General features: G+C 49.1%; 1 protein-coding gene across 2 annotated transcripts; it reads right to left on the reverse strand.

Moving 5' to 3' along the window:
• Positions 1–1,011: 1,011 nt before the first annotated feature.
• Positions 1,012–25,822, reverse strand: NCMAP (non-compact myelin associated protein). Of its 2 annotated transcripts, XM_029620020.1 has the most exons (5): positions 25,766–25,811; positions 13,098–13,132; positions 6,750–6,825; positions 3,348–3,432; positions 1,012–1,742 (listed from the first exon to the last, which is right to left on the reverse strand). In XM_029620020.1, exons 1-5 carry the CDS (start codon positions 25,794–25,796, stop codon positions 1,601–1,603), a joined length of 369 nt encoding a protein of 122 aa, XP_029475880.1. In that variant the 5' UTR covers positions 25,797–25,811; the 3' UTR covers positions 1,012–1,600. The 2 variants fall into 2 exon arrangements, with proteins under 2 accessions (XP_029475880.1, XP_029475881.1); XM_029620021.1 differs by lacking the exon at positions 13,098–13,132 and having other exon boundaries at positions 25,766–25,822.
• Between the last annotated feature and the right edge of the window lie 2,038 nt (positions 25,823–27,860).

Genomic DNA, 27,860 nt, shown 5'->3' on the forward strand with positions numbered 1-27,860 from the left:
TTTGCTGATTCTGGTCTTGGCTGAGAGGTTTCCTCACAGTCACTGCTATGGTGTGGCTTATAGGGGGAGGAGGGTTGACGATGAAGGCTCAGAGTTCAGGAGCCTCTAGCTGGGGCTGGTTCTGATGAAGCTGCAAGCCCAAAGGAATGGGAGAAGCTGCCAGACCAAAAAAAAAAAAAAAATTGCCTTAACTCATACTTCAGTGTCTCCCTCAAACCCTCCGCACCCTAAGAATAGCAACATTTTCTGACCCAGTGGTTTTCTACTCTTTTTGGGCCTCCAGCTGGGATTCGGTGCACTAAGCCTTCATTAAGGATTCCCTGAAAATGTTTCCTCTATTTCGCATCTCCTCCCCACTTCCTTTAGTGCTGTCATTGTAGCAGAATTCCTCAGCCCTAACTCCAGCCGCAAGATCTCACCACTACTTAATGACTGGGACCCCCTTTCCCCGCGGGGGGGGGGCTAGGAAGAGCCTCCACTCCGTTCCCCAGGCACTAACAGCTTGGGCGGTGGAAGACCTAGGCTGGGATTCAAACTGCAGCCTCTCTGCACGGCCACGTACAACACAGCCCCTGACCCACCAGCGAGCCGCTGTCTTGTCTATTCATCCCTGTTGCACAATTCATGGTGGAAAATTGGAAACATCCCCAACTTTACTTACCTGAAAAGAACAAGAAGTGATACCGTAGGGGCTGGTCTAGTAGTTGTACTGCGCGTGACCACTGCAGAAGGAGTCCAGTTAGATCCCCAGCTCACGTCTTCCCCGTCCCATGTTGGCTGTTAAGGGCGCTATCTAGTGGTGGATTCAGAGGCCACGACTGTAGGGCTGGACTAAGGATAAGCTGAAGGGGATAAATAGGGGGGGAAATTTCCCAGGGGGGAAGAGTTGCAAATGAAGGCTCGTGGCACCAGATCCCAGCCCTGGTTGTGACTGAACTGGAATTTACAAAGCACGGAGTGGAAACTGATAGGTGAAAAAAAAAAAAAAAAATTACAAGCAGCAGCAAAAGGGACTTTCAAAATGACACATTTATATCGTTTAATCGCATACGTGAAAAGTCAAAAAAAGACTTATTAGAAACACAAATATCACTTTAAATACAGCTTTGTTGCACAATTCAAATAATGCCTAGTGCTAAAAATAATGACCATTTCATATCCCACAGAAGTGAAGTGCAAGTAGAAGGGGCCTTGATATCTGGTCCTTCTGCGGCAAGGCCAGGTGGCGCTGCCTGGAACTTACCTGAGGAGCAGCAAGGGACACCTGGCACCCAGGAGATCTACGGCAGCATGGGTTAAGCTTCTCTTTGCTGTTCCCTAGTACACCTTATGAACAGAAAGGATCTCTACCTTTCCGGTACAGTTTATGTAGCAAGTGTAACGTTACACTACAAATATAAATATTAAAAAGGGGGAGGGGAGGAGCTCCAGGCTGGAATAGTTTGCCCCCCCCTCCCCCCTCAAACTGTTGGGCTGTTCCTTGTATCACAAACATGAAGAAAACAGTCGATATTCTAATGCAGGCCCAGCTCTACAAAAAAAAGAGAGTCAAAATGCAGTTTAAACATGAAGAGCAACTTCAGTCAGGGTTTTGGGATGGTCATCTGTTTGCCAGGTGAACGTCTGGTGGGATGGGCGTTAACGATATCGGCTGGCTGTTGAGACTGTTCTGTCCTGTCGAACTTGGGATGGTCACCTTTTTGGTGCTTTTTGACGTCAGCTCCATCTCTGTTCTTGTGTGCCTGCAAACAAGACGTACGCAGTGAGGCACTGCCTGCCGTATGATGACAGCCCCTTTCCTCTCCCCCAGGGAGCTTCTACAATAGCCCGGGTAGCATTTCCAGTTCATTAGAAGGAGGGAACTAATATGAAGGTCTTCAGTGGCAGGGCATGCCAACAGCAGGCTACAACCCTCTTTTTCCCCCCTCTTATAAAAACATGCTTCCCTCACTGCCGCCCCCCTCTCTTAAATTTCCAGCAAGGATGAGGAGAAAGCAGAGAAAACAAAAATATTCCCCTGGATCTGTCTTCTCCTACTGCCTCTGCAAAACCGAAGAAGCAAACAAAGGCTGCATTTTTGCAGAATTGTTTTAAGATCCGTGAAATGGATGGGTGGAGTGTCCATGGCGTCACTCCTCTGCCTCCTGGCGGTCATCAGACTGCCAGTGGTCCACAGATCGTCGAGAGCCCCACTTCTCCCCCCCTCCCTGTTTCCAGTGCACCGTGTCTCCACACACACATTTCCAAAGACTTGAGCACCTTTTGCGCAGGTCAAAAAGTAGAGTTAACTCCCCTAAGTCAGCCATATCCAGCTAAGTGGATTTCTAGGCACATTAAAGTTCATGCATACCTTTCTCTGCTTAGATTAGAAACGTGTTTGGCAACTACGTATGTGTATTTAATTAAAAAAAAAATGTAGGCCCGTAGCAGATGTGCTACCAACACACGTACGTTACGCCTTTTTTAAACGCCGCATCAACCCAATATTCAGTGTTGTTAATGAAACGGAGTGTGAAGAGGAGAGCATTTCAGTTCCAACATTATAAAAAGTAGGGATTTAGCCAGTATGGTGTGGATCCAGCCTGACATAAATATAATGTATTATGGGATCTAAACATGTATACCCTAGTGGAAAGGCAGGATGGGGAGATATGATAGAGACATGTAAATACCTCCACGGTTTCCATGCACAGGAGGTGAGCCTCTCTCATCGGCAAGGAGGTTTTGGAATGAAGGGTCATGAGATTAGGATGAAAAAGGGATGTAAAGGAAATGTTTCTTTACAGGGAGGGTGGTGAATGCACGGAGCGGCCTCCTAGTGGAAGTGGTGGACACGAGGACAGTGTCTGCATTCATGAAAACATGGGACAAACAGGGGGTCTCTGAGGGAGTGGGAGGGATTGCAGAGCTGAGCAGTCGGCGTGTATGGGCAGACTAGCTAGGCCATACGTTCTCTTTCTGGAGTGGAGGAGCCTAATAGAGCAGCAGGCTGGAAGCCAGGGTTCAAATCCTGCTGATGCTGTTTGTGACTTTAGACAAGTCCCTTCGCCTTTCATCGCCTCAGTTGCAAACTCAGAAAATCCCTACAGCTCTCAATGGAAAGATGTGAAACTAAATCTAAACTTGATCAAAAACTGGCTTGTTTTCAGCCGCTGTTATAACACATGCCTACCATTTATTTAATTAAAAATAATTCTTCTCCCTCTTCCTCCCGCCCCCAACCTGAAGAAAATGAAACAAAACCGGCTCTGGGTCTACTTAAAAGCAAACCCCCACCAAACCGGAGGCCTGTCTATTTACTGAGCCTTTCTGAATGCAAATCGGAGCGCTGCGGCATTCTTACAGACCTGTTGTACATTTTCAGTGTGATCAGAATCAGTGTGAAGATGATGACCACCCCGACGACGATAGCAGCTACTATAGCTCCAGAACCTGCAAAAGAACAACATTTCATTTTACCACAGTGCATTCCCTCACTTGCTGTTCTCTCTGTTTTACCAGAACATTTCATTTTCCTAAATGCTTACACACAACAGAAGGATTTTGGCTGGAAAGCTTGAGGTGCTTAACTCCATTGCCTGCATTCTGTTCCACTTGATCATTATAAAACCTAATCAGGCGTTTGTGAGGTCTAATTACGTAGAGCAGTGAACTACAACATCAGGAGAAGTCTGAGGTTTTAGGATGCAAGTTCAAATCCCCCTTCTATCACTGACCCTCTGGATGTCCTTGGGCAAGGCACTTTGGGGTGAATTTTCAAAGACTCGGTTGCCTTTTGCACATGTAAAGAGAGAGTTTATCCCCTTAAGTCAGATGTATGCGGGACAGTGGATTTTCAGCTGCCTGAATACTTTCATAATAGGTGCACGCTAGCCTGCATAAAAAAAAGACCTGTTCCAGGGTGTGTACAGGCAGGCATACCTTACATTTTCAACAGGTGTTGTATGGAGGAATCCTGACATACTGAAAATGTGCCTAGCCTTACGCCCCTGCTTTATTTTATCTAAATGTCTGCCTGTCCCACTACGCAAAGGTCCATTTAGCATATTTCAGTCAGGGATATGGTGGGATACATAGAAACACATTTTTAAAACAGACATCGTGATCCTTTTGTTGAAGCGACGAGGAGTTTGGGAAGGAAAGGTCATGTCCCGCCTTCGAGCGGATCGTCCTTACAGGACTGGAGGCTGCATTCTCAATGCCATTGCAACACTATAAGGCACCCTAGGTAAACCTTCAGTTTTGCGTGGCCTCCCCCTCCTCTTAACTTTCAGAGCCTTAGACCACTCTCCCCTCCTCTGAGATTTGATCATGATGACCCCCCCACCATCCCTCCATAACTGGATACATGAAGACAATTTTCAAGAGCCAAATACCAACTTACCCTGGCAAAAGGGCTTTTTAAAAATTGCCCACTCTAAATAAACCTAGAAGTGCTCTTGGTTCAAATGAGAAGTGTGCTACTACCTTCTCTGAGAGCTGGTGCGGAGACCAGAGGTAAAAGTACCTGGGACTTTGAACCAAAAGGTTCCGTTTTTAAAATTGCCCCACCATAATTTTAACTGTGTTTCAGAAATCATATCGCAGTGTCTGCTGAATGGATCATTTGTGATTTTTTGGGGGAAGAATGAAAACAAAAGATCAAGAAATAGATAATGTTTATAAATTAAAAGAAATATCTAGCACATTGGCAGAAGGTAGTCTTTGAAATGGCTGACTGAGCTGAACTGGGATGTCTCCTCTAACTACACATACAAAAAGATATTTAAATTATTTTGTCACTTCAATAGCAGGGGCATAAACTCCTTCCATTGTCAGGCATTTTGTGAAATAAACACAAAACCCTGAAAAAAAAAATGTCACTCAGAGCCTATATAGCAAACCTGCCACACTAAAACAACACCAACTCCCAGAACTCAAACAGCAACAACCCTATCTCTGAAAAGGCAGCAATGCAAATATTAAACTATTACACAGCGTTTCCTAATCCTCTCCTGGAGGCACACTTATCCAATCAGGTTTTCAGGATTGCCACAATGATTATGCATGAGATAGATTTGCATACACTGGAGACCCAGTGGAAAATAAAAACATTTAGGGATAGGGTAGGATCAGGGGGCGGGGAGCAGAGGGGAAGAGGGAGGAAGGATAGAGTTAGGGGTAGGAAGGGTCCCTCCCAGTCTATTCCTTAATTGGAACGGACTGGGCGGGAACTGGGGGAGGCCTGATTGCATCGCTGCGCGCATTTTGCTAAATTCCTCCACCCCTGCGCACAGAGTTGACCACCTGCCCGCGTATGCACGCGCGGACAGGAAAATCCGACACGCATATGCGTGCAGGACCCATATTTTATAACGTGCGCATTAATGCATGCACGTTGTAAAAATCAGCGCGTCCATGTGCTCGCGCCAGGAACCACACGCACATGGATGCGCACGGGTCTTAAAATCGACCCCTTAGTGAATCAGGTGCTTAGACTGTGAGTTCATTTGGACAGGGACTTATTGTACCTGAATTCTAAAAATGCTGTAAGCCATCTTGAGCATTAAGTGGAAAGGTAGGCGAAAATTTGAAATTTATTAACAACAATACACCTGCAAGTTGGGAAAACAGAACTAGCTGGAGGTCACTTAGAAATTATACCTTAGCAGAATACCTCATGTTGGTCATACAGGTAGAACAGAAAAACCTCTCATCACATACAGAGTAAGTGATCACAAATTCTAAATAGAAATATGCATTAAAAAAACGGAACCTTTGTCCACTCCAACCTCACCCATCCCCTCCTGTTCCTTGCGAGACCAGTGGGGAAGTTTGAATTATGGAGCAGAGTGGCTCTTCGTTACTGGTTTCCCTGGTTCCTTTGCTTTGCTCTGTCCACTCTCGCCCTCCCACCCTGCTTTCTGCTGGAGGGAAAGTGAGTAGAGAAGCAGGAGAGGTGGTGTTGGACTAGGGAGCAGAATGGCTCTTCCTTGATCTGTTCTGTGCTCCTCCCCTCCTGCTCCCTGCAGCCCGAGGTTCAGGCCCTGACCAAGAGAGTCAGCCAGCAAAACCCCGTGTGCTGCCCCAAACACTGCCGCGCTCTGGGCGATTGGGGAGCCTAAAGGAAGAACCGACCTCAAGAATCAGAGTCAAGTGGAGAAAAGTGGGTGCTTGAGAAGTACAAAAAAGTAATTAGTGCAATGTTTTTAAATGTTGCATGCTTAACAACCCGATTTTAAACTCAGTGGATGCGGGTACCATGTGTTTGCAAAATTAACTTCTGCTGTGCAGGCTTTTAAGTGTGTGCTTAACTTTGCAGTTGGATGCCTTACTGAAAGTGTACTTCCTTTATTTCCCTGTGCTACATGGTTTACCTGGCTGCTGAGGTATTCCAGTAAACATAATACTGAGTCGGAGTCTATCAATTTCTGAAGGCCACAAAATTCTGACTAGTTAATTGCTCAGCAGATTGACGGGCATGGAAGGACCTCAAGATGTTTGCACAGAAGGATCTTACAGTGAGGAAATGTCCACTGTATTAGTAAAGTCTAAAAAGCCAACAGTTATAACTTCCATGCCAAAAAAAGAAGTCAGTAAAGTTGAATTCATCTGTGAAGCATTCATGAGAGATCCCATTATTCATGAGAGATCCCATTATTCATGAGAGATCCCATTATTGCACGTGACACCCTAACGTGCCTGTCTAAAGGCAGGGTACAGAATACACAGCGCCACGGGTCTAGCAGAGGCTGCTAGGCTGTGCTTACTTTGGTATAAAATTTGTTCTGGAGACCTCGTGGTGACATTCACGGCCTCTGTTGAAGCTGACATCTTGCCTGTGTCCTAGAAAAGAAAGAAAGATTAAGTCACAGTTGAACTCTCTGCTCCTAAACAGAGCAAATTCTATTCAATTTAAGGTGAGTTTTAAAAGCCCACCGCACGCATTAATTAGGGGATGTGCGAATAAGCTGGGCTAGCCGAGGGGATTTTAAAAGTCACACGGATACGCGCGTATCTCCCGCAGCGCACACGTCTCCAATGTTTTCAACAAGGGGTGGGCGTGAGCCAGAGATGTGCACATAAAACACTTGTGCGCCCAGCGCGTGTCGAGGTCCCCTGCAGCATAAGTTTATGTCTGCTACGGCTGGTGTGGAAGTGATAAAATAAAGAAAACTAGGCAGATCTGCAGGGTTTTAAGGGTCAGGGCTAACCGGGTGAACTGGCGGATGAACTGCTAAACTGGGAATGGCATGGGCGTGCATGGCTTTTAAAATCCTCCAACTCATGTGGCAGAAGCGGGATTTGTACACACACACATGCCTGCGCCCACGTGCAGGCGGCCAGACTAATTTTATAACAAGCGTGCTCGTGTCATAAAACGGCCGCGACCCTGGCCGTGGGCTGACATACGCGCGCAAACGTGCACACACACACACACGCCGGTTTGAAAGTTCCCGTCCCCGGAAGCACTCCCTGTTTCAAAGGACAAGCTTACCAGTCAAAGAGCTCCAAGCAAACTAGGGAACAATTCAATGTCTAAAGGTTTCCATAAGATAAGGAGGCGGCTTTTTTTTTTTTTTTTTTTTTTTTTTTAAAGAAAAATAAAGCTCCGGCACAAGTAATTGTAATCTGAATTTGGAAAGAGGGGGTGGATGCCTGGAAAAGCCCCCTAGCAGCAGAGAAAGTAGCAAACAAACCAGAGACAAGATTCAAACAGGACAACGACAGAGGGAAGCCGTAAGGACGAGGGAGGAGGGTGACTGAAGATGCAGCAGGACTTGCAGTGCCACAGGATGGGGACAAACCGGGTGCTCCTTTGTCTGCTTTACGATGCACTGTATGAACGAGGCGGGATTTGTACTGGGACAAAAAAAGCCCTGTTTCTCTACATTACGCGGGAGAAGTGTACATGGTGCCAACAGGGATCACAACCATGCTGCCCTCGAAGCTGAACACGGGAGCAGTCGCCCACAGGTTTTACACGGTCGCTCACACACATTTTTCTTTGTTCTATATTCAGAAATGCAACACTAATACTGGCGCTCACGAATTGTTGGTTTAAAGTAACTGATGCTCACATAAAAAAAAGAAAAAAATGTACACACACACACATAGTCGCTCCTTGGAGGGGGCATTGGTCAAATTCTGCAGAGGGACAGCATTTTCATTCGGCAAATTCTCAAAGTGGCTTTTTTCCTGTTGCCTTCGTCTAATTTTCATAATGAACTTGCATGTGTGTGTCTAGGATTTTACATACAGTATATGGTACATGAAACATTTGTTAATGGTGGGACCACTTATTTCTGTATGAAAGAGAAAATGCATGGCCAATGGCAGTGGAAAACTGGGTGCAATGAAGTAAACAATAACTCTCAAGCCACAGTTTTCTGACTTTTAAGCATTCTATCTATAGATGAGATTTTTTTTTGCGCTTGGCTTGACTACATTTTATTCCAGCTGTTTCTTCTATGGCAACTTCTGAATATGTGCACTGGATCATGCTCCGAGCTATCTGTCCTCCCTCAAATTGAGCAGACTACTGGGGAGACGACGACCTTCTCCCCTCGAAGCTGAGAGAAGGCTGGATCACGACATAGACCAGAGTAAGCAGAGCCTTGCAGCATCTGGTAGACTTGAGGCGGATTCTCCGCCTCGCTTGTAGACACAGCCTGTTTAGTGGGAGAATGCTAAGGCCTGTGACAGTCACGTTTTATGGGAGACCAAGGGTTGGGATATTTTTATTTGCTAAATTATTGGGGGTCCATATTCAGCGGCATTAAGCCAGATAACTTGTGAGTTATATGGCTAAATGTCAACTTATGAATATTTCTCCTCCTCCCTTATCTATTTAAAGTTTAGCAGATAAAATATTGCGAGGTAACCTCGGGTTCCAGGGAGGAGTTAAGTTAGCCGGATAACTTAGGTTCTCTGCACTGCTAAGTGTCCAGCTAACTTTGCAAGCTAGTCAATGACTGAATATTACCGCCCCCCATACTATATTGTTATTATATGATGTTTTAGAGCCTTAGTGTGCTGTCTCTTTGTTGGAGCGATATAGATTGAGCATGTAATAAAATAAAGGGACATCTGGCTGATAAGTTCCCCCAACTCCTTTGTAATGAAAAGTTCAACAAAATAAAATACATTTATTCTTAAAATGCCTTCAACATTATTCAGAAAGGTGGGCTGAAATCAAAATTATTAGCAACCTACCTGCTGCCCAGGATATTTTTTGCTTTCCCTCTGTGCTGAGTTTAATTCAGCAGGCCTCCCGTATGATTGTAATATTGTTCTGTCTGACACAGCATATTTATTATATCTTTAGCTTTTTTTTTTTTTTACTTTTATTTAGATTGCGATTTTTATGATTGTTTTATATTGTTATCTCCCCAAGAACTGCAGAAAGTGTGGGAAATACATTTTTTAAATAAAATAAAATACAAATAAAAATACCTCCTATTGGGAAAATAGAGCAAGCTGGACTACATAGAAACTACACATTAGCGGAATAACTCATGATGGTCACACACACACTGCGAAGACAGAAAAACCCTCACCAAATATAAAATAAGAGACTACAAATTTTAAAACACAAAGATGCAGACAAAACCTTTTTTTTTTCACTCCCAGCTCTCCCACTTCCTGCAGGACTGAGGGGAAGGAGAGAGAACAGGAAGGGAGGAGCTGGATTAGGGAGCAGAGTGGCTCTTCTTTACTTTGCTTTGTTCTGTCTCCTCTACTCTCATCCTCCTCACCTCCTATTCCCTGCAGACTGCCTGGAGTAGGATGCAGAGGACTGCTCTCTGATCATCTCAGCATTGGGCAGAGCCCTGTGAGCTCATGCAATACAGAAACCCTTGGTGCTACTCCCCGAAATGGCAATAGAAAAGCCAGCCCTGGACCCACCACTAAAAGAATAGCATGTACTTTTGGCTACTGAAGGGATGGCAATTTTCAGCCCTGGGAATTTAGCCAGGTAACTGCAAATCTGTTTTGAAACTTGGTCCTCCCCATGAGAAAAAAAAAGCCTTAGTAAATCAAGCCCTTTATTTGAGCAAACAGGTAGCACATGATCTCTGCAGGAGTTGTGCATGCACCATAGAAAAGCAAACCAACAGATGCATCTGTGTTGGCAAAGATTTTACCTTAACCAGCACAGAAGATATCTACAGCAGTACAAGACATTGCTAGGAATAAATTCTGCCACCTTTCCCCATACTTACTTTAAAACTATCCAGAACAGAAGCATGGGCCTATCTTTCAGCGCTGCTTAGAATCACCTTTGGCGCTTTGTTCTGTATTCTCACTGCAAGGACACTTTATCCATCATCAAGTTCCTTTCAGCCTAGCACAGAAAGCCAATGGGTTTGCCAACAAGAAACCACAGACATGAAATGTGCTGCTTCCATTCAGCCAAGAACCCCCGCCCATTAAGAGGGTTGGTCCGACTGAAGTCTCAGCTGAAATTCCACTCTCTCCATATATAAGATGACACATTAGGTAACAGGAATGAAGTTGGAACCACTTTAGCTAAGGTTCAGCGGCACGCACTGGAGACGGAGGCGGCTGCTTCCTGCTGACTTAATTGCTTTGATTGCATGGTAAGGTTATACTTTTATCCCTAATAAAGTCACAAGTCTTGCATTTGTGTTAGGGAAAATGCTAATTCTAGGTGCATTTCATCAGTGCGTGCAAAGCACCTCGTGTCGCTAGGTCTGTCCATCCGTTTATGCCCTTCAATGGATGATACAAATTGCCATCCCTCTATGGCCAGATGTGGCTGAATTAAGGAGCTCGCATCACTACTACCAAAATTTTAGCCAAATCCATACAGGGGGGCGGGCCCCCCATAGTTGTGCCGGGAGATTGGGGCCAGCTGAGTTCTCTGGAGCACGCGGATACCAGTGCATAACACACCAGATAATTTGGAAACACACCTTCCTTGTGTTGGAGAAGTTTTTAAGCTTCTAGCCCCGGGCTGGCGTAAAATTTGCCGCGTTGCCATGGGCACATTGGCTCTGCAGGAAATGTTTTGAATCGCAGGGATTAGCTAATAGCTTCATCTACATGAAATTTACATGTGATGAGCGCTATTAGTTACTCGCTCGACTGCATGCCCGTTTTGGATGCACTAATCCCCTTATTGCATCAGGGGTTATAGACGCACATCCAATCACATGTTAAGCCATGCGCTGGCATCGGCCTGCATGAGCATACAGCTTGGCTGCAACATACACACATGTACAGGGCCTAGATACTAAGGTTTTCCCCCATTCAGTGTCTATGGGAAAAAAGCTTAGTGACCTAGGCCCATAGGTGACACTTTTCACTGCTGCCTAGCAGGAAAAACATTCGGGTCCAAAAATAGTTGCATACTTTGTCCCTGCTATATATTTCAGGATGGGGCTTAGGTGGGCGGAGAAACTATGTGCATATATTTCAATATTCAATGAGCAGGTCTACTCTTCTCCCCAACCAAGTTATGCTCCTGGGAACGCTGTATTTAGAGCTGCTAAATACATTGCCTTTTTCTTTCTTTCTTAAAGGACTTGTAAGACCTCCTTCTTAAATCTCGAATTTGGGTTCCCTGTTCTATAACCTCCTCCTAGACTGCCCAGAAATTTGCGATCCTAGTACCACGATTTGGTTTGGAGATGCATTTTTAAAAAGAGCACAATCGGAGCTAACGTGAGAGTGGCCACCACTTGTTCACCACTCTGCCACAGCAGCACATGTTATGCAAACTACAGAAAGGAATTGGCTCATCAGGAATTGGCTCCTCAGGATGGGTAAAACCCTGATGCACCTCTTTGCATGTCTCCGCTGCTACTGCACCACAGAAGACAAGAGGACATTCAAGCAAAGGCGTGAAGCAGAGACGTAATGCACAGCTTACAGAGGTGATCGGGTCACTTTCCCAAGCTTTATCCCCATCCCCCACTTAATTTGCATCTTCCACTCTGGTGCAAAGATTAGCTGGATAAGTTATCCAACATTCAGATACCATATCCGGCTAACTCTGGTCAGTCCTAAAGTTAGCCAAATAAACTTATCTGGCTAACTTTATGATAGTCGGGGATATTCAGCGGTGCCACTGAATATCCCACCAAAATGTTGTTAGCCAGTTTATCCAGCTAACTTTATTGGCCAAACACAGCTGATAATGGGCTCCTATAATAAGGCCCTGCAAAAAAAAAAAAATGCAAGGAGCATCTAAAAAGGGACAAGATTCTCAACCAGGATTCCCGGACCCACCCTAAAGGGCTCCTAGCAATTTTATATCTTCAGTGGGAGAGGGGCAGAGGAGGGAGCTGGGGGGTTCCTCGGAACCTCACAATATATGGTGATAGGGTTCCTTAACCAAAAAAAAGGTTTGAAAACCACTGCAACAGAGCACCAGGAGTCTAAAAATCTTTTTCTGCTTATTATCTCATTACCAACCTCAGGGGACCCTGGAAATGATCCATTCCGACACTCACGTGTGTACAGCACACAAATTCCTCAGCCCCTTTGAGCCTCCCGGCCCAGGCACACAGCCTTTTTCTTCATTTTAAAGACAAGTTTCTGGCTGTTCACTGGACAGATGCAAACCTGATTAATAGATACTGGCACGGTTCCACTTGCAATAGGCCACGGCATACAATGGGCCTGTTGTTTTGGCCACCACTGGTTACTGGAGCTGTTTTAGGAACCAAAATGCCACGCTGAAGTCTATAGTTGGGGAATATACAGTAACTACAGAGCCCGCCTCACGGATAATTTGATCTGAATCTGTCTTTGGTCGCCTGATCGGCATTTGCTTTGCCATGTCCTGAAAATCTTTCTTGCGAACGGCAATAATTTGAGGGGTAGTTTTCCTGAAAAGGATGAGAAAACCTATAATGTCCAGGAAGAAAATGGGGTGCACTCGAGAAATAGTGAGGAAAAAATAAACTGACTGGCCCCCTTGTAATGCTCGTCAACACTATCAGCCTGCGGCAAAAAAATAGGGATTTTGCAAATAATTTTTTAATGGCCACCTCCTTATCTGTACGGTTTGCTTTAAATGTGGAAATATTTCACCAGCCTCAAGTTGGGAACCACAGCAGGCAAAATATAAATTAAAATTCACTTACAAAACGTGGGAGACTATGAAACAATCTCTTTAAATCTGGAAAGAAATTAAAAACACTGGAACAGGAACTTTGCTGGAAATACTTAAGAATAAATGAGACAGCCTCAGGATTACAGGGAAGCAAGGAGCAGGATGGTAGCCCCACAGCAGAGCCCCCGGGAGATCATGCAGACAGTGGCCATCAGCTGCAGTGCTCAGAGGAAATCCCTTCCCAGGACAGCCAGAATGATCCAACCTGTCTTTTCTGAGATTCCTCTCTTTCTGTCACCGAGCAAGCAAGGAGAGTCACTTAATGCAGTCTCCAAACAAGGGCAGAGCATCGGCATCGGCAGCACCTCTGAATCACCACGTTAAACAATGCGGTTCTGCAGCATTTTCTTGAGGCTCCTAGCGTGCCTCGTGGCTTTGCGTCATGTTTATGGTAAAGCCGAGGATCATGGGCTGAAGCACACCCAGCACCACTGGAAAAGGTGCTGTTGGACCAGCAGAGTCCAGGTGCAGCGCCTTTATATGCTGGGGAGGCAGAGCGTGTCCAGTGCTGACGCCAGTCTCCACTGCACACAGACCCAAGCAGCAGGGGTTTACCAGGGACCCTGCCTCTCTTATTCATATTTATTTATTTTCAGAAAAGCCAACTACAGAATAAATTAAGTTTCACTTTTGGTTGCATGGATGGGTTTTAGTTTCAACAATTTTTTTACTGGCAAAAATAACAACATCATCCCCCCGATGGATTCTGGGTCCAGTATGGGGCACATTTTCTTTGACTAGACCTAGCATAGTAGGATTATGAACCTTTTCTTGGTTTTCCTTCTGTTATCTGGTGGCAGTGTGCAGGTCTCTGATTTGCTTCCCGGGCTGGATCAGCTGGGGCCTGGGAATGCTGCGGAGGCAGTGCTCGGAGCCCATCAGGGAGTGAAAGTCATGGGCATTGTTGAGGACGGCACCTCCGCAGTTGGATTTAAAGCTCGGGATACAGGAAGGAACTCGAATGCATGGCTCCTGGCCTCAGGTCTGTGGCTGCAATGTCCTGGGGGGGGGGGGGGGAGGAATCCCCTGGCAGTTGCAAATGAATGGCTGGTGGCACCAGGATCCCAGAGCTGGTTCTGACTAAGCAGGAGAGGAAAATGCTACCCCGCCCCCGCAAAAAAAAAAAAAGTAAATTGAGCCAACTGGATGGCCCAGCAGCAGCAGCAGCAGCAGCAGTGCTGGCCGGGGAGACTTGGACTCCATTCCCAGATCTAGCAAGGGGTATCTCGGGCCGGCAGGAGCTCCGATGCTGTGGAAGGGCAGAGGGAGAGAGTGTTAGGCCCTGGTCATGAAGGGGGTCCTGCTCCCGCCTCAAGCTCGAGTGCACACTCGTGTTGGCATCCACAGACAGTTAGTGTAGCTGGGTTTACAAAAGGTTTGGATAAGTTCCTAGAGGATACATCCATAAACTGCTATGACGGTAATTAATAAGCAGTGGTAGCTTGAGATCTGATGTTTGGGTAATTGCTAGGAACTTGTGGCCTGGATTGGCCACTGTTGGAAACAGGATGCTGGGCTTGATGGGCCCTTGCTCTGACCCAGTGTGGCATTTTCTTATGTTCCACCCAGAGTCTGTGAATCTTAACAGGAGGAGAGAGAGAGAATAAAAGAAAAGGTGGGTGGGTGGCTGAAGGCTCGTCAAGGTGCCGTAACCCAACAAGGGCACCGATCAACTCGAAAGTATAAAGGAGGAAGAGGCCAGGCCCCAAATAAAATGAAAAGCCAGAACCCAAATTATATTTGAGCAAAACTATTGTATACCTGGAATGGGCCTCAAGTTGTTGGCCAGTTAAGATTTATAAAAAAAAGAAAAATAAAAAATAAAACTCAGACAACGTCTGAAGGTCCACGCCAGGGCAGCCTTAGGGGGCAGTGAGCTGGACAAATGCTCCTTGGCCACCCTCACTTCACTGGGGCTTGGCCTGCTCCGGTCATCCGGTGCCTCTCAAAGCTCGGAAGAAAATTGTTGGAAACCATGCGGCAAATCCTCCAGCCGAGCACTGCAGCGGCTCCAGGGGAGACAATGGAGCTCTGTGCTACTGCCTGAGCCTTCACGCCATAAGAGCGTCTTTGTGAGCGAGCACTGGGAGCAGGAACTGGCACCAGGCTGGCCAGGTTTAGTGCTTGCACAACACACAGGAGACTATATATGTACATATACATATACAGTCTTCTTCCAGGGCATTTCCAGCAATTAAGTGTACTTTTTTTTTTTGGAGACAGTGGAGAATATTCCTGTATAAACAACAAAAAATATAAATAATGTTACGTCTCTGGTGTCTACTGCTGTGCGTCCAAGCCAGCGATGTGAGTTGCTCGGCCACAGTAAACTCCAGCTGTGCTCCACGGAACCTCTGGGCGAGTCCATTCAAGTTATTTCGGCTCTCTGGGGCTTGGTTTGCTCAGCTACCATCGGGCAGGGGAATGACACAACAGGACTGCTCCTTCTCCTAAGAAGCACTCGGGGGTTGGGTCAGAGCTCCAGAAATCTGCTGCTGGGCCATCCGCCCCAGAAGGAGGGGGGGCCAAGTTTGAAACCCTCTGGGCCTCCAAGACGCAGCTAAGGACGCCAAAGAGAAAAGCTTCTTTTCCTTCAGAAAGTAAGCTAAAAAAAAAACCAAACCCCAACAACAACAACGCTCCCCCCCCCACACCACCCCCAAAACGTGCGGTTAGAGGGAGATCCAGGACGCGTGTCCCTGCCCGAGCCACGCGTGTCAGTGCCGACGCGAGGGTGTCCAGCCGCCCTAGGCAGTGACATCACCACGAGGTCATATTCTCCCCCCCCCCCCCCCCATGTGGCCAGAGCTCCCTCACCTCACCGACCGACGCATCGCAAAGCGCGAGTCCTTCACGTTAAAAAAAAAAGCATGCCGCCCTCACGTCCAGCGACTGCGCCCTGCCCACTTCCGGCACCCCGGGCGACGGCATGGTCCACCCAATGCCTGGCGCCAGCCCTGCATAAAAAGCGCCTCATCCCTTCCTCGCCAGTTCGGCTGTGGGAAAACTCCTCGCGCCTCCCTCCAAAACGCTGCACTCCAGTGGCTTCAGAACCCCCCCCCCCTCCCTGGCTGCACCTTAACTGCTGGGATTCACTCCCCTCCTCCAGCTGATAAACCTTTGGCAGGGCAGAGTCCAGCAGTCCTCCTGCCTGCTTTTTTTTTTTTTTTTTATCTTTGCAAAACTCTCGTCTCTGTCAGGGCGGGTGCTTCCATTAGGAAAATTAGGCGGTTGCCCAGAGAGCCCCGACTTTGGGGGCAGCAAAATCCTGCCAGAGTGATGTCTAGAAGGGAAGCAGTACCAGAGCCAACACCATCAAAGATGGAGGTGCTGCGCTGGGGCCACTGCTAGGGGGGGAGGGGAGGAGGAATAACCAAAGGTTCGCCTAGGGCGCCAAATATGCTTGCTCCGGCCCTAATCTCTGTCCACATTCATATCCCCTTCCTCCCACCCTCGCCTCCCTGACTTGTGCCCCACTGGGCGTGCACAAAACTGAAAATATATAAATAAACCTACAGACACCCCCCCCCCCCCCCCCGGGGATTTCCATCCTACCTGCAGCCTTCTCTGCAGATCAGATTTATTAAGGCTTTGATCAATGGCACCTAATGAAGCTGTCAGGGAAGCCGGGATTGCCTGCTGCACCTTCTGCTTTTCACAAGACAAGGGTGGGAAACATGAAATGCATTTTCCTAATCTGGAAAATTCTCATCAGGCTACATCCAGGGGCACCTTGGCCCTCAGTCCATTCCCCGCTTGGCTACAGCCCAAGGATGCTGCGGAGCCGTCGCCCTCACCGCCTCGGGGAGAGAAGAAGGGAGACGTCCCGGCACTTACGGGAGGAAAGGGCAGGGGAAGATGCAGCCCTCCCCCATCCTCCCGCTGGGGGTGAGGTGGGGGAGAATCACCCCGACCACCCGAGGGTAAATTGAAAGGTGTTCGGATTTCTTCCTGCTCCAAAGGAAGGGGAAAATAAATATCCTGAGCCGCTTCAGTCAGTCTAAAGGGGGGGGGGGGGGGGGTGATCCAGTCCCGGGGCTGGAGAGGGAGCTGAAGCTGCAGTCTCCCCAAGAAGAAGCAGGGGGGGGGCCACATCTCTGTGCATGCAATCGCACAAAACAAGGGCTGGGCTAGCTTCTTCATGGGCCGGCAGCCCCCCAGTTCCACCAGGAAGTCAAACGGCGAGGCACAGCAGTAACCTGAGGAAGTGCACTGCCAGTTCTGCCCTCCTCACTAACCAACATACCCTGGGAAACCAAGAAAGCTCCCTGATGAGAGCCAGCTGGGAAGAAGCTAAAAAGAGGCGCTTGATGAGTAGGTCTTAGTGACTTTTTGTTACTGGGCCTCCCTTTGTCATTCCTGGGCTGAGAAAAACACACATTTTTTTTTCAAAAAGTGTTTTTCTAAATCCCTTGCAGCTCATTTGGATTTTTATCCCATCCAGGTCACAGTGACCGCTTATTTCCACCTCTCTGTGCGATGTTTTTCTGGTTGCCCGTGGGACAGGAGGACTTTCACATTGCAAAGGAGGCCGCGCCACCGGTCCACTCGCCGGCTTCAGCGGGGGGTGGCTTTGGGCCAAACTGATCTTCCTGAAATTCCCCGAGAGGCTTCGTCCCGACCTCTTTAAACTATAAACACGCGCCTGCAACACTGGCCGAGAGCCTGGGTGCAGCACTTCTTCCGGCACAATACGCACGGCAGGCCCAGCTTGGACTTATCCCCACGGGGCCCTTTTGCTGCTGCGTCCGGGGGCCCAGCACGGAGGAGCTTGGTAGCCGGGCAGCGCCGCCTGCCTGCCTGCCTTCTCAGAATTTGCCAGGTCCAAGATACAATCTGCTTAATCTCTGTGCCGTCCCACATTCAGGCAAAGGCAGCATAAGCAGCTGCCGCGGGTATCCGATTCTCGGGCCAAAGAGAGGGGGGAGGGGCTGTGCGTCAGCGCCGCTGTGGCACTCCCCTCCCCCCGCCGGCCACGTTCTCTCTGTCCCCCGACTCCTCCAGCTGCTGAAGGAGACGGCATTTATCAAGGCCGTGCGCCAACGGCGCGGCGCTCTCCCCAGACGTCCGGTGTGGGTTGCCTGAAGCACTACAGTTTAGGGTTTCCTCATTGTGAGCAGATCAACCACGCGACAAACCCCGGGCCATCCGATACCGGGCAGGAAGACACCGCCTCGCTCTGAATCTCCCCGGGACTTGCAGCTGGTTGACCTCTGCCGAGCGACTTTCCCATGCCCTTTGTCCCTGCTGAAACAGCGCTTTGAAAGTAGGCTGAAGAGGATATCGTTACATTTCCGGCCTCCCCGCACGTGAAGGAGCCAATAATGGCCTTTCGTGAAACTCAAGTCGTCAGGTCGCGGTTTGCCCCCCCCCCCGTGTAGACGGTGGTTAAGTTGGGTTATAAAACTTCCGTAAGTCAAAAAACGAAGAAACTCCAGGTATCCTGCTCTGGAAGAATTCATTTTGAAAGAAGAGCGATAACGCCCCCATCCCCCCCCCCAATGTTTAAAGAAGAAAGCAAAAAAAAAAAAAGCACAAAGTTTAGAAGTCGAGGGTATCAATTTTCGTGTTCTTGGAGTTTCTCCAAAATAAGAAAGGTTTTCTAATTGGAATGAATTCTCAGCTCTGCCGCGCTGCAGGCTCATTTCTCGCCAACCGCTGACCAGTTCTACCTTGCAGTTCCTTGCAACAGAACCCACATTTCTGGCCTGGTATCGGCAAGCTAATCAGGTCCAACACGGACATTTCTTGGCTCTATAGCACCATCAGGGTACGCGGTGCCGGGTACCCAGTTAGCATCGGCCATGCGTCCGTGTGCACGGCAGCACTTACTGTCAAAATGGCCTTTTCTTGCTATCAAACGTCACGCCGTCTGTTCGGTATTGGTTTCTTTAAATGCAATGATTTAGAAACATGGAAAAATGACAGCGCATAAGGCCTGGCAGGCCCTGCCTGCTCTTCCCAAATTCCTTCCTTTGGCAGTGATTTTTGCATTGAGGGATCCTCTTTGCCTTATCCCAGGCCTTCTTGTTTTTTTGTCTTCTCACTTCCCCAGGAGACCCTGCCACGCATCCACGCATCCTCTGTGTGAAGAAATGTTTTGCACTATTACCTTTGCCTCGCTCCTCGCTGAGCCTCATCCTGTGACCTCCTGTTCTAGAACTTCCCCCCCCCCCCCCCCGAGAAATATTTGCTTCTTCTGCATTATTTACACCTTTCAGGCATTTGGAGGTCTGTAACTATCTTCTCTCTCCTCTCAGCAGAGACGGGTTTCGGAGTTTGCCACCCCTAGGCACTGCTGTTGCGGTTCTGCCTCCCCTCACCCCCGGTAACGTCGGACAGCGGTGAGCAGGAGGTGTAAGGCACAGTCCCACAGTTTTTGATGCGGAAGCTCAGGCACAGATTCTGTGACAAAAACTGGAAAACATCGGCGAACATGTTGTCCATATTTTATAGTAGAAAAATGAAATAATTTTCCAACCCTGCTTCTGTCTGTATCATTTATTTTTTTGGGAGGGGGAGAGGAAAAGGGGACTTAGGTATCAGTACAGGGAAGAGATGTCAGGGATGGGCACAGGAGGAGAGCGAGAGAGGAGCAGGGATGGGGAGAGGAAAGGAGGAGATCTAGGAATGGGGTGAGGAGAAGGTGTAAGGACTGGGGATAGGAGGGAGGGGTAAGAGAAGGAAAGAGGATGGAGGAGGAGAGAGGACTGGGGATAGGAGGGAGGGGTAAGAGAAGGAAAGAGGATGGGGAGGAGAGAGGACTGGGGATAGGAGGGAGGGGTATGAGAAGGAAAGAGGATGGGGGAGGAGAGAGGACTGGGGATAGGGAGGGGTATGAGAAGGAAAGAGGTCTGAGGATGGGGAGGAGAGAGGACTGGGGATAGGAGGGAGGGGTATGAGAAGGAAAGAGGTCTGAGGATGGGGAGGAGAGAGGACTGGGGATAGGAGGGAGGGGAATGAGAAGGAAAGAGGTCTGAGGATGAGAGAGGAGAGAGGACTGGGGATAGGAGGGAGGGGTATGAGAAGGAAAGAGGGCTGAGGAAAGAGGACTGGGGATAGGAGGAAGAGAGGGAGAGAGAGGAAGGTTCTGGGATTGAGAAAGGGGGAGCGGGAGGAGGTCATGTTGGGGGGTGGGGGGATTCCAGGATCTGACTGCAGTGGGTGGGGAAGGTGGAAGGAGAGGAGGAAGGTGCCCTGCTGTGCCCTGGTCCTGCTCCCCCTTACACCTCCTCTCTGGTGCCCACAATCCCTTCTCTCTCACACACACACACAAACACTGCCCTCCCCCCCCCCCCCCATTCAGCCCCTCCTAATCTTACCAAAATGATCTCCCTGTGCTCCAGGCTCTCACCCTCCTCCCATTTTGCTCCCTGCCTGCTGCCCAGGAAGAGAGGGGCTGGATCAGGAAGCAGAGGGCAGATTCAGCACAGCTGGGAGGCAGTAAATCTTCAGCCAGTCTGCTCCCCCCCCCCCCCAGGCACAGGCCCTAGTGTGCCTATTGCCCAATCCAGGCCTGCTCTCAGGGATCCCATGTGCTGCAAACCAGCACCATTACTTGTCCAGCTGTGCAGGGCCCCGAAAGCTCGACATTACTAGTGCGGACGCAGACCTGAAGGTCTGTACAGCCACCGGGCTCAGGCAACGCAAAGGAATCAGCCCCATCGCGTCTGCCAGGCGATTTGGATTAGGCGGAGAAGGCAAGGGAAGGCCTAGGTCGTCTCTGCGAGACTCAGAGATGATTCGGGAAGGGAAATTTAGCAACCCCTCTCCCCCACTGCCCAAAGGTTTCCAACCCCAATCCTTATCCTCTATGCTCTGACTCACAATCAGGGATAAGGCCACCCTGGCTCGTGTTGGCTCAACTGGCCCACTGTATGCAGCCAAAAAATACAAATAAAAAATCCCCCTTCCAAAAGATTCTGTTTGTTTATTATGCAAACTTGCCCATTTAATAAAACTCCGTCTTGAACTCAGGAAAGAATATCGTGCCCGTGACTTTGAGTGACCTTGGGTAAACAAGTAACGCTCTCTTTTGCCACAATTTACTCAAGCGTAGCAGATCCTAATAATAATATATTTGTCTTTCTCCCACTCCTACGTCAGACGCGGTCATGCATCGTCCACGCCGGAGACTTCAGTAACCGTTGGCTTCTCCGGGTCAGAAACGGCTGCCGATCTGCTCCTGATGTGCGACTCAGGTGTGGATGAAATGTGTTAGAAAGATCCAGGGTACAGGTTTTTTTGGGGGGGGGTTTCCCCCCATGCTGTGCGCCATTCAGAGTTTATCAGCGTACCACAGGCTTATCTCCATGAATCTGATGCAGCCCCGATAGGACAGGGTTCACAAAAGCTCGCTCTCTGTGTCTGTTAAACACCCATGAGTCATCTGCCGTTAGCTAAGGTGTCCTAAATCCATTGAAGATTATGTGTCCCAACCTGACATTCAGGGTTAGCTGGCCGAGCGACACGGTACATCTCATTCCCCGAATGTCAGGCACCAGGCCTTACTGGAGACAAGACCATGCAGCTGAACCGGGTGAAACCTTCCCACCTACTAGCAGCCTTCCCTCCACCCCACATCCCTGCTTCCCAGTCCTCCCCCACAAATCCGATCCTCCCTGAGCAGCAAATCAGTCGGTTTGGAGGATATCCAAAATGAATATGCATTTGCATATTCATTGCATGCAAACATACGTCATGCGTAGTCATGAAGGAAAGTCTAAAACCAGGTTTGGTTGCGGCACTCGAATTTGTGGATCCCCTGAAATAGCGTTGCCCACGGGCTCTGTTTTGTTTGGATTTTTTTTTTTTTTTTTTAGCAAGGGGAAGGGAGAAGAGGAGATAGGAGGTAGGGGATATTCAGGACGGGCTGATCCAGTCCTGGTTTTACTTCCATGACACGTATGAACGTATAGCGCCTGCTCTCCTCTTAGGGATATCGGAAGTACATGCGTGCAGTGAGGGGCGGACGGCCAGGACGAGATCAGCCAGCAGAGAGCCTGGAAGGATCTTTGCTCAGTATATGGAAAGCTCTGGAGAACAGCGGTTTCCAGAAAGATGGCTTTTACAGTCCCAGCAACCCACTCACTGCTTGGCCCTATAGGATCCTAGCGAATGTTCTGATCATGTGCATCACAGAACCGAACCAAAATGCCACTCAACTGTGTCCCATTTCGGCTGCTGGACATTAGTGAGGGCCTGATCAGGATGGCAACCAGCACAAAAATCGTATAATAAATTGGTAAAAACAAATAGAAAAGATACAAAAATGAAGGTAAAAATCTATAAACTGAATCCAACAATATTAAATTAAAACATCTGGATGTGCTAAAATCCACAAGTGGCTATGGTTCGGAAACTATGTCTGTATCACAGGAAATCCTACACCAACAGTCACCTAAAAACACATTGACGAAGAGAAAGGCCCTTTCCAAAAATGCTTGTGGTTTAGCAGACTCTCTCATCTGCTATCATTTCGGCTGCTGCCTTTTGCTCTACGGCTCGGTTTCCTCTGTTTTGGGGGCCCTGGATCTCAGCCTAATCAAAAAGAGATGGTCAAGCCCTCGCCAGCGTGCTCAGCCAATCAGAGGGCAGGGCTGACCGAACATTCCATGCACTCTTATTCTATGGAGAGCGTGCTCTCAGGCAGGACGAATAGCTCTGGACCCTCCCACTGCACCAGAGGAAGGCAAACAGAACCATTTACAACATGTAAAACTGGAATCGCACATGGGTCACTTAATGATTTACTATACCAGACAAATTTATTAGATAATGTACAGGACCAGATGTACAAAAAGGGTTTTCCCCATCTTGAGAGTAAGGAAGAAGGTATTAATTATAATATGCTTATTAGGATGTTTCTTCAGGTGCAGCTTCGCCTGTCTGTTGCACTGATGCATGAATGAGTTTATCTGCTCTTCCAGTAATTCAGTGCCCGGTTTCAGCCCATCCTGAGCTTTGGGTGTCAGGAATGGAATTCTGGGTTGAGCAGCGACTGCACCGAGATGTCCTCGTTTTGCACATCGTTAATCCGGCCCAAGCATACTGCGCTTCCTTTGTGTGGCATGCAGCAGCACATGGTAGTTTTAATTTGCGTTTGTGTTGCCCAGGCCGGGTTTAAACACAGGCAACATAGACACGTGCCTAGGGCGCCAAATTCTGAAGGCATCCCAAAAACTGGGACCCTCTCCCTTCTGCTTTACCTCCAGCCCTCTGCCTATGGGCGCCATAATCTTAAAGCCGGCCCTGTGCGTTTCCTATATTTGGTTGCCTGGAGCACCCAGCTTTTTTTTTTTTTTTTTATCTGGAGTTTCTCCTGCTCCTTTGTGCTTCCAGCTCGTTCAGAACCAGGGCAGGAATGTCGCACCCACAGCCTTCATTCCCAACTACCAGGGGATTTTTTTTTCCCCACTGCAGTGCACCTATGGCCCCGGGTAATAAGATTCGAGAAAAATGTTTGCGCTGAATTTCATGTGCTAAAAAAAAAAAAAAAAAAAAAGAGTTAACCCCCAGCGCAGTGCAGGACCACGCCGGGGCACAGCACATAGAAAATACTTGCCCCAAAAACGTGAGTTCTCTCTGAGCAGGAGTTACATTTCCAGTGTTAGGAAAACTTGCATAAAATAGAGAAATAAATTCAGGGCTTTAAAGCACCTCCCTGCACTGGGGAGTAATAGTAAAATGCCATCAGGAGCAGGAGATTTGTTGATACATTTGGCGGTCCCTCCCCAGCCAGGCCCTCGCTGCTGACTTCCGATGTGGCTCCACGCGGCGGGATGCTACGCTCCGACACGGTAAGATACCACCGACCCCCTTCCTGCCGCGCTCCTCCTTAGGCACCCACCTTCCCTCCATTTAAAGGGCTCTCAGCGGGAAAAGCTCCTCTGTGCCTGCTGCCATCACACGCCAAGCCCTATAAAAGGGCTCACTCTCTCCTTCCCTCAGTGCCTCAGGGACAGGTCCAGCCACCTGCTAGAAGTGCGCGTTGCTTCCCTTCCAGTCCTGTCCAGCTCGTCTGGTCCTTGTCCATCCTGTTCCTTCACATTACCTGCTTGTTCTTGTCCTTGCCTGCCTGCCTGCCCTGCCTACCTATCCCTCTTCTCTCTTGGACGGATACCTGATTTGACCTCAGCCACACTTGACTGCTGCCTGGACCTCGGATACGCCTGACTGCTGCCTGCCTCTGACCCCAGCTACTAAAGACCACCTCGTCTGCCATCAGCAGAGAACCCCACCTACGTCCTGCTGGCCCAGGCACCCGAAGGCTCGACCTGAGGGGGAACCAGGGCCGGGATGGGCGAAGGTCCTGAATGGCTTCAGCTGGGTCCGCCTGCCGACGGTGGGAACCCGCGCTGCAGGTAGCACCGACCCTGCCTCGGCCCAAGCGGTGCTGATGGTGCAGACCTCCTTGTTACACAGCAGGAGTAAAGCTGCAAGCACAGGGGGGGACCCTGCAACTGTGCGATCCAAATGCAGCCAGCAGACGTCGCCCTTAAACAGCGGCCACAAGTCCCTGCCCTGCAACCTGAGGGGCGGGGATCCAGCCAGGGACCTCCCTCCCGGGCCGGCCTGCAGCACCACACTTTGTTTTCTCTCGGGCTCTGAACGCCTGGCCTGCATTTTATGGATTTCCCCTCCATCCCCAGCGGTTCTTTTCCTTGATTATTTATTACAGGGGGGAGGGCGGCCTTAAGCAAATGCAGAATGTGAGGAAAGTATTCAAACTTTCTGCCAGAACCGCGTCCTCAGGGGCGATTATGAAACCGGCGCAGGCCGCGTGCAGCCACCTTGGTACCCACAGATCTGAAAGTTCATTTTCAAAAGGAGGGGGAGGGGCAGCGGCGGGGAGTCCTGCGGAGTCTGCACCCTGCCACGACCTTAACCCTGCCCCGTTTCAGCGCCGCGTGGACTTTTAGCTGCGATTTTCAGCTCCGGTGAATTTACCCGGGCAGGTCCTTCCAACCGTGTCCTCTCTAAAAAAAAAAAAAAAGAGGTCTTCCCCACAAAAGTGCAACTTAAAAAACTGGAAGCTGGTAGCTCCTCTCTCGGTCAACGTTTCCACTGGATGACAAGCGGCTCCCGAGTCCCTACAGGGCTAGCGCACCAGGGGTCTGGCAGTCGTCGGGGGTCTGGTAACCCCCGGTAACCCCCCCGTTCCCACAGGTCCCACGATCTCAACGTTCTGTCTGAAATCATCGCTGCGCCCCCTGCAGCCTGGGTTTCCTCTGCCATATCCCAGCCGCCGAATCAATGGCGCTGGATAAGAGGCAGCAGTAGCAGTAATCAGGATCCGGATCGGATTCCTCGGGCTGGGCAGTGCTTGTGCTTTAATCTGGCTTTTTGTCCTTGCAGCTGCCGGCTCTGCGGCCTTAAACTGCACGGCACACGGACGAGACTGCGATTTCGCCGGCTCTTCCTGGGGGGGGGGGGCTTTGCTAACTCCGCACAGTACTGGCAAACAAAGTGCAAAACGTGTGCCCTGTGCACGGAAACCATTACGGTATCAGAAGCACGGAGGTATCAAAATATTTCTGCTGACTTCCCTAAGTGTCCTGCCCTGTCTTCGCTTCCAGCCCCACTGTACCGTCTGTGGAAAAGCCTTTTTTGTAGCTTGATAGAAAAAGGGTAACGTACCGGGAGCATCGGAGGGGGTCTCGGTCTGCATTATACAAACGTCTCCCCAAAAACTCTAGGGTGCAAAAGCCTCACCAGCCTGGATGCGTCTCACAGAGTTTTGATGCCTCTCTCTCGGGAATCAGGACGATGTTTTGGCTTTGTTTGTTTGTTGTGGGTTGTTTTTTGTTTTGTTTTTTTTAAATCTGTCACAGGGATATTTATAATTCAGGGACATTCTTAGAACTGGTTTCTATAAATAGAATGATGTCATAATTATTTAAAAAAAAAACTTTTAGCAGCTTCCGTTATAGGGAAGTTATTGTCTGTTGCTTTTATTAGCTTTGTAAATTGTATGTGGTTAGGCTTTGCTGTTACTGTTTCCAAGTCGGCGTGCACAGATTTCAGAATGAAATGAAACGGAGCCACTCCAGCAGCACAGCCATCGGATTTGGCTTAGTCTGAAAGAAGAGCAAGGGTCACTGGAGCCTACCCTTCTTCTGCAATTGCCCGACAGCTGCCGCTCTGAAAACTCTCTCTCGGTCCTCGGGAATAAAGTTCCAAGTCTGCGGTAGGCGAGGCCTCATGGCTTTTCTTGCATCACCTGACCTTCTGCCCTTTGGATGGCACCTGCCTTAGTTCTCCTGCTATTTATTTTCCAAGTACAGAACCACCATGGCCAAAAACAGACTGTGTTTATTCCTTTCCAACAAGTAGTTTCAATAAAATAGAAAATACAGCTGGGTGTTATTGTGAGGCACAGGAAGAGATCACTCATTCAGAGAATCTTGGGGGTTTTTTTCTAATATTTCTTATTTGTGGGGAATTAGAAAACTAATGGGGTCCTGAATGGCTCAGAGAACAGGCACAGGGGTACAGAGCCCATCATCTCTAGGAGTGGAAGACTCGGGATGGGCACAGAATACATAGCCCACCTCCACTAGGATTGAATAACTCGGGGGATGGGCACAGGAGTGCAGAGCCCACCTCCACTAGGATTGAATAACTCAGGGGACGGGCACAGGAGTGCAGAGCCCACCTCCTCTAGGATTGAATAACTCAGGGTCGGGCACAGAGGTACAAAGCCTGTCACCTCTAGGATTGAATAACTCAGAGGATGGGCACAGGAGTGCAGAGCCCATCTCCTCTAGGACTGAATAACTCAGGGGACGGGCACAGGAGTGCAGAGCCCATCTCCTCTAGGACTGAATAACTCAGGGGACGGGCACAGGAGTGCAGAGCCCATCTCCTCTAGGACTGAATAACTCAGGGGACGGGCACAGGAGTGCAGAGCCCATCTCCTCTAGGATTGAATAACTCAGGGGACGGGCACAGGAGTGCAGAGCCCATCTCCTCTAGGACTGAATAACTCAGGGGACGGGCACAGGAGTGCAGAGCCCATCTCCTCTAGGACTGAATAACTCAGGGGACGGGCACAGGAGTGCAGAGCCCATCTCCTCTAGGACTGAGTAACTCAGGGTCGGGCACAGAGGTACAAAGCCTGTCGCCTCTAGGATTGAATAACTCAGAGGATGGGCACAGGAGTGCAGAGCCCATCTCCTCTAGGACTGAATAACTCAGGGGACGGGCACAGGAGTGCAGAGCCCATCTCCTCTAGGACTGAATAACTCAGGGGACGGGCACAGGAGTGCAGAGCCCATCTCCTCTAGGACTGAATAACTCAGGGGACGGGCACAGGAGTGCAGAGCCCATCTACTTTAGGATTGAATAACTCAGGGGACGGGCACAGGAGTGCAGAGCCCATCTACTTTAGGATTGAATAACTCAGGGGATGGGCACAGGAGTGCAGAGCCCATCTCCTCTAGGACTGAATAACTCAGGGGACAGGCACAGGAGTGCAGAGCCCATCTCCTCTAGGACTGAATAACTCAGGGACGGGCACAGGAGTGCAGAGCCCATCACCTCTAGGACTGAATAACTCAGGGGACGGGCACAGGAGTGCAGAGCCCATCTCCTCTAGGATTGAATAACTCAGGGATGGGCACAGGAATGCAGAGCCCATCTCCTCTAGGACTGAATAACTCAGGGGACGGGCACAGGAGTGCAGAGCCCATCACCTCTAGGATTGAATAACTCAGGGACGGGCACAGGAGTG

The sequence above is a fragment of the Rhinatrema bivittatum genome, chromosome 11 (assembly GCF_901001135.1).
Source record: "Rhinatrema bivittatum chromosome 11, aRhiBiv1.1, whole genome shotgun sequence".
Classification (NCBI taxonomy): Eukaryota; Metazoa; Chordata; class Amphibia; order Gymnophiona; family Rhinatrematidae; genus Rhinatrema; species Rhinatrema bivittatum.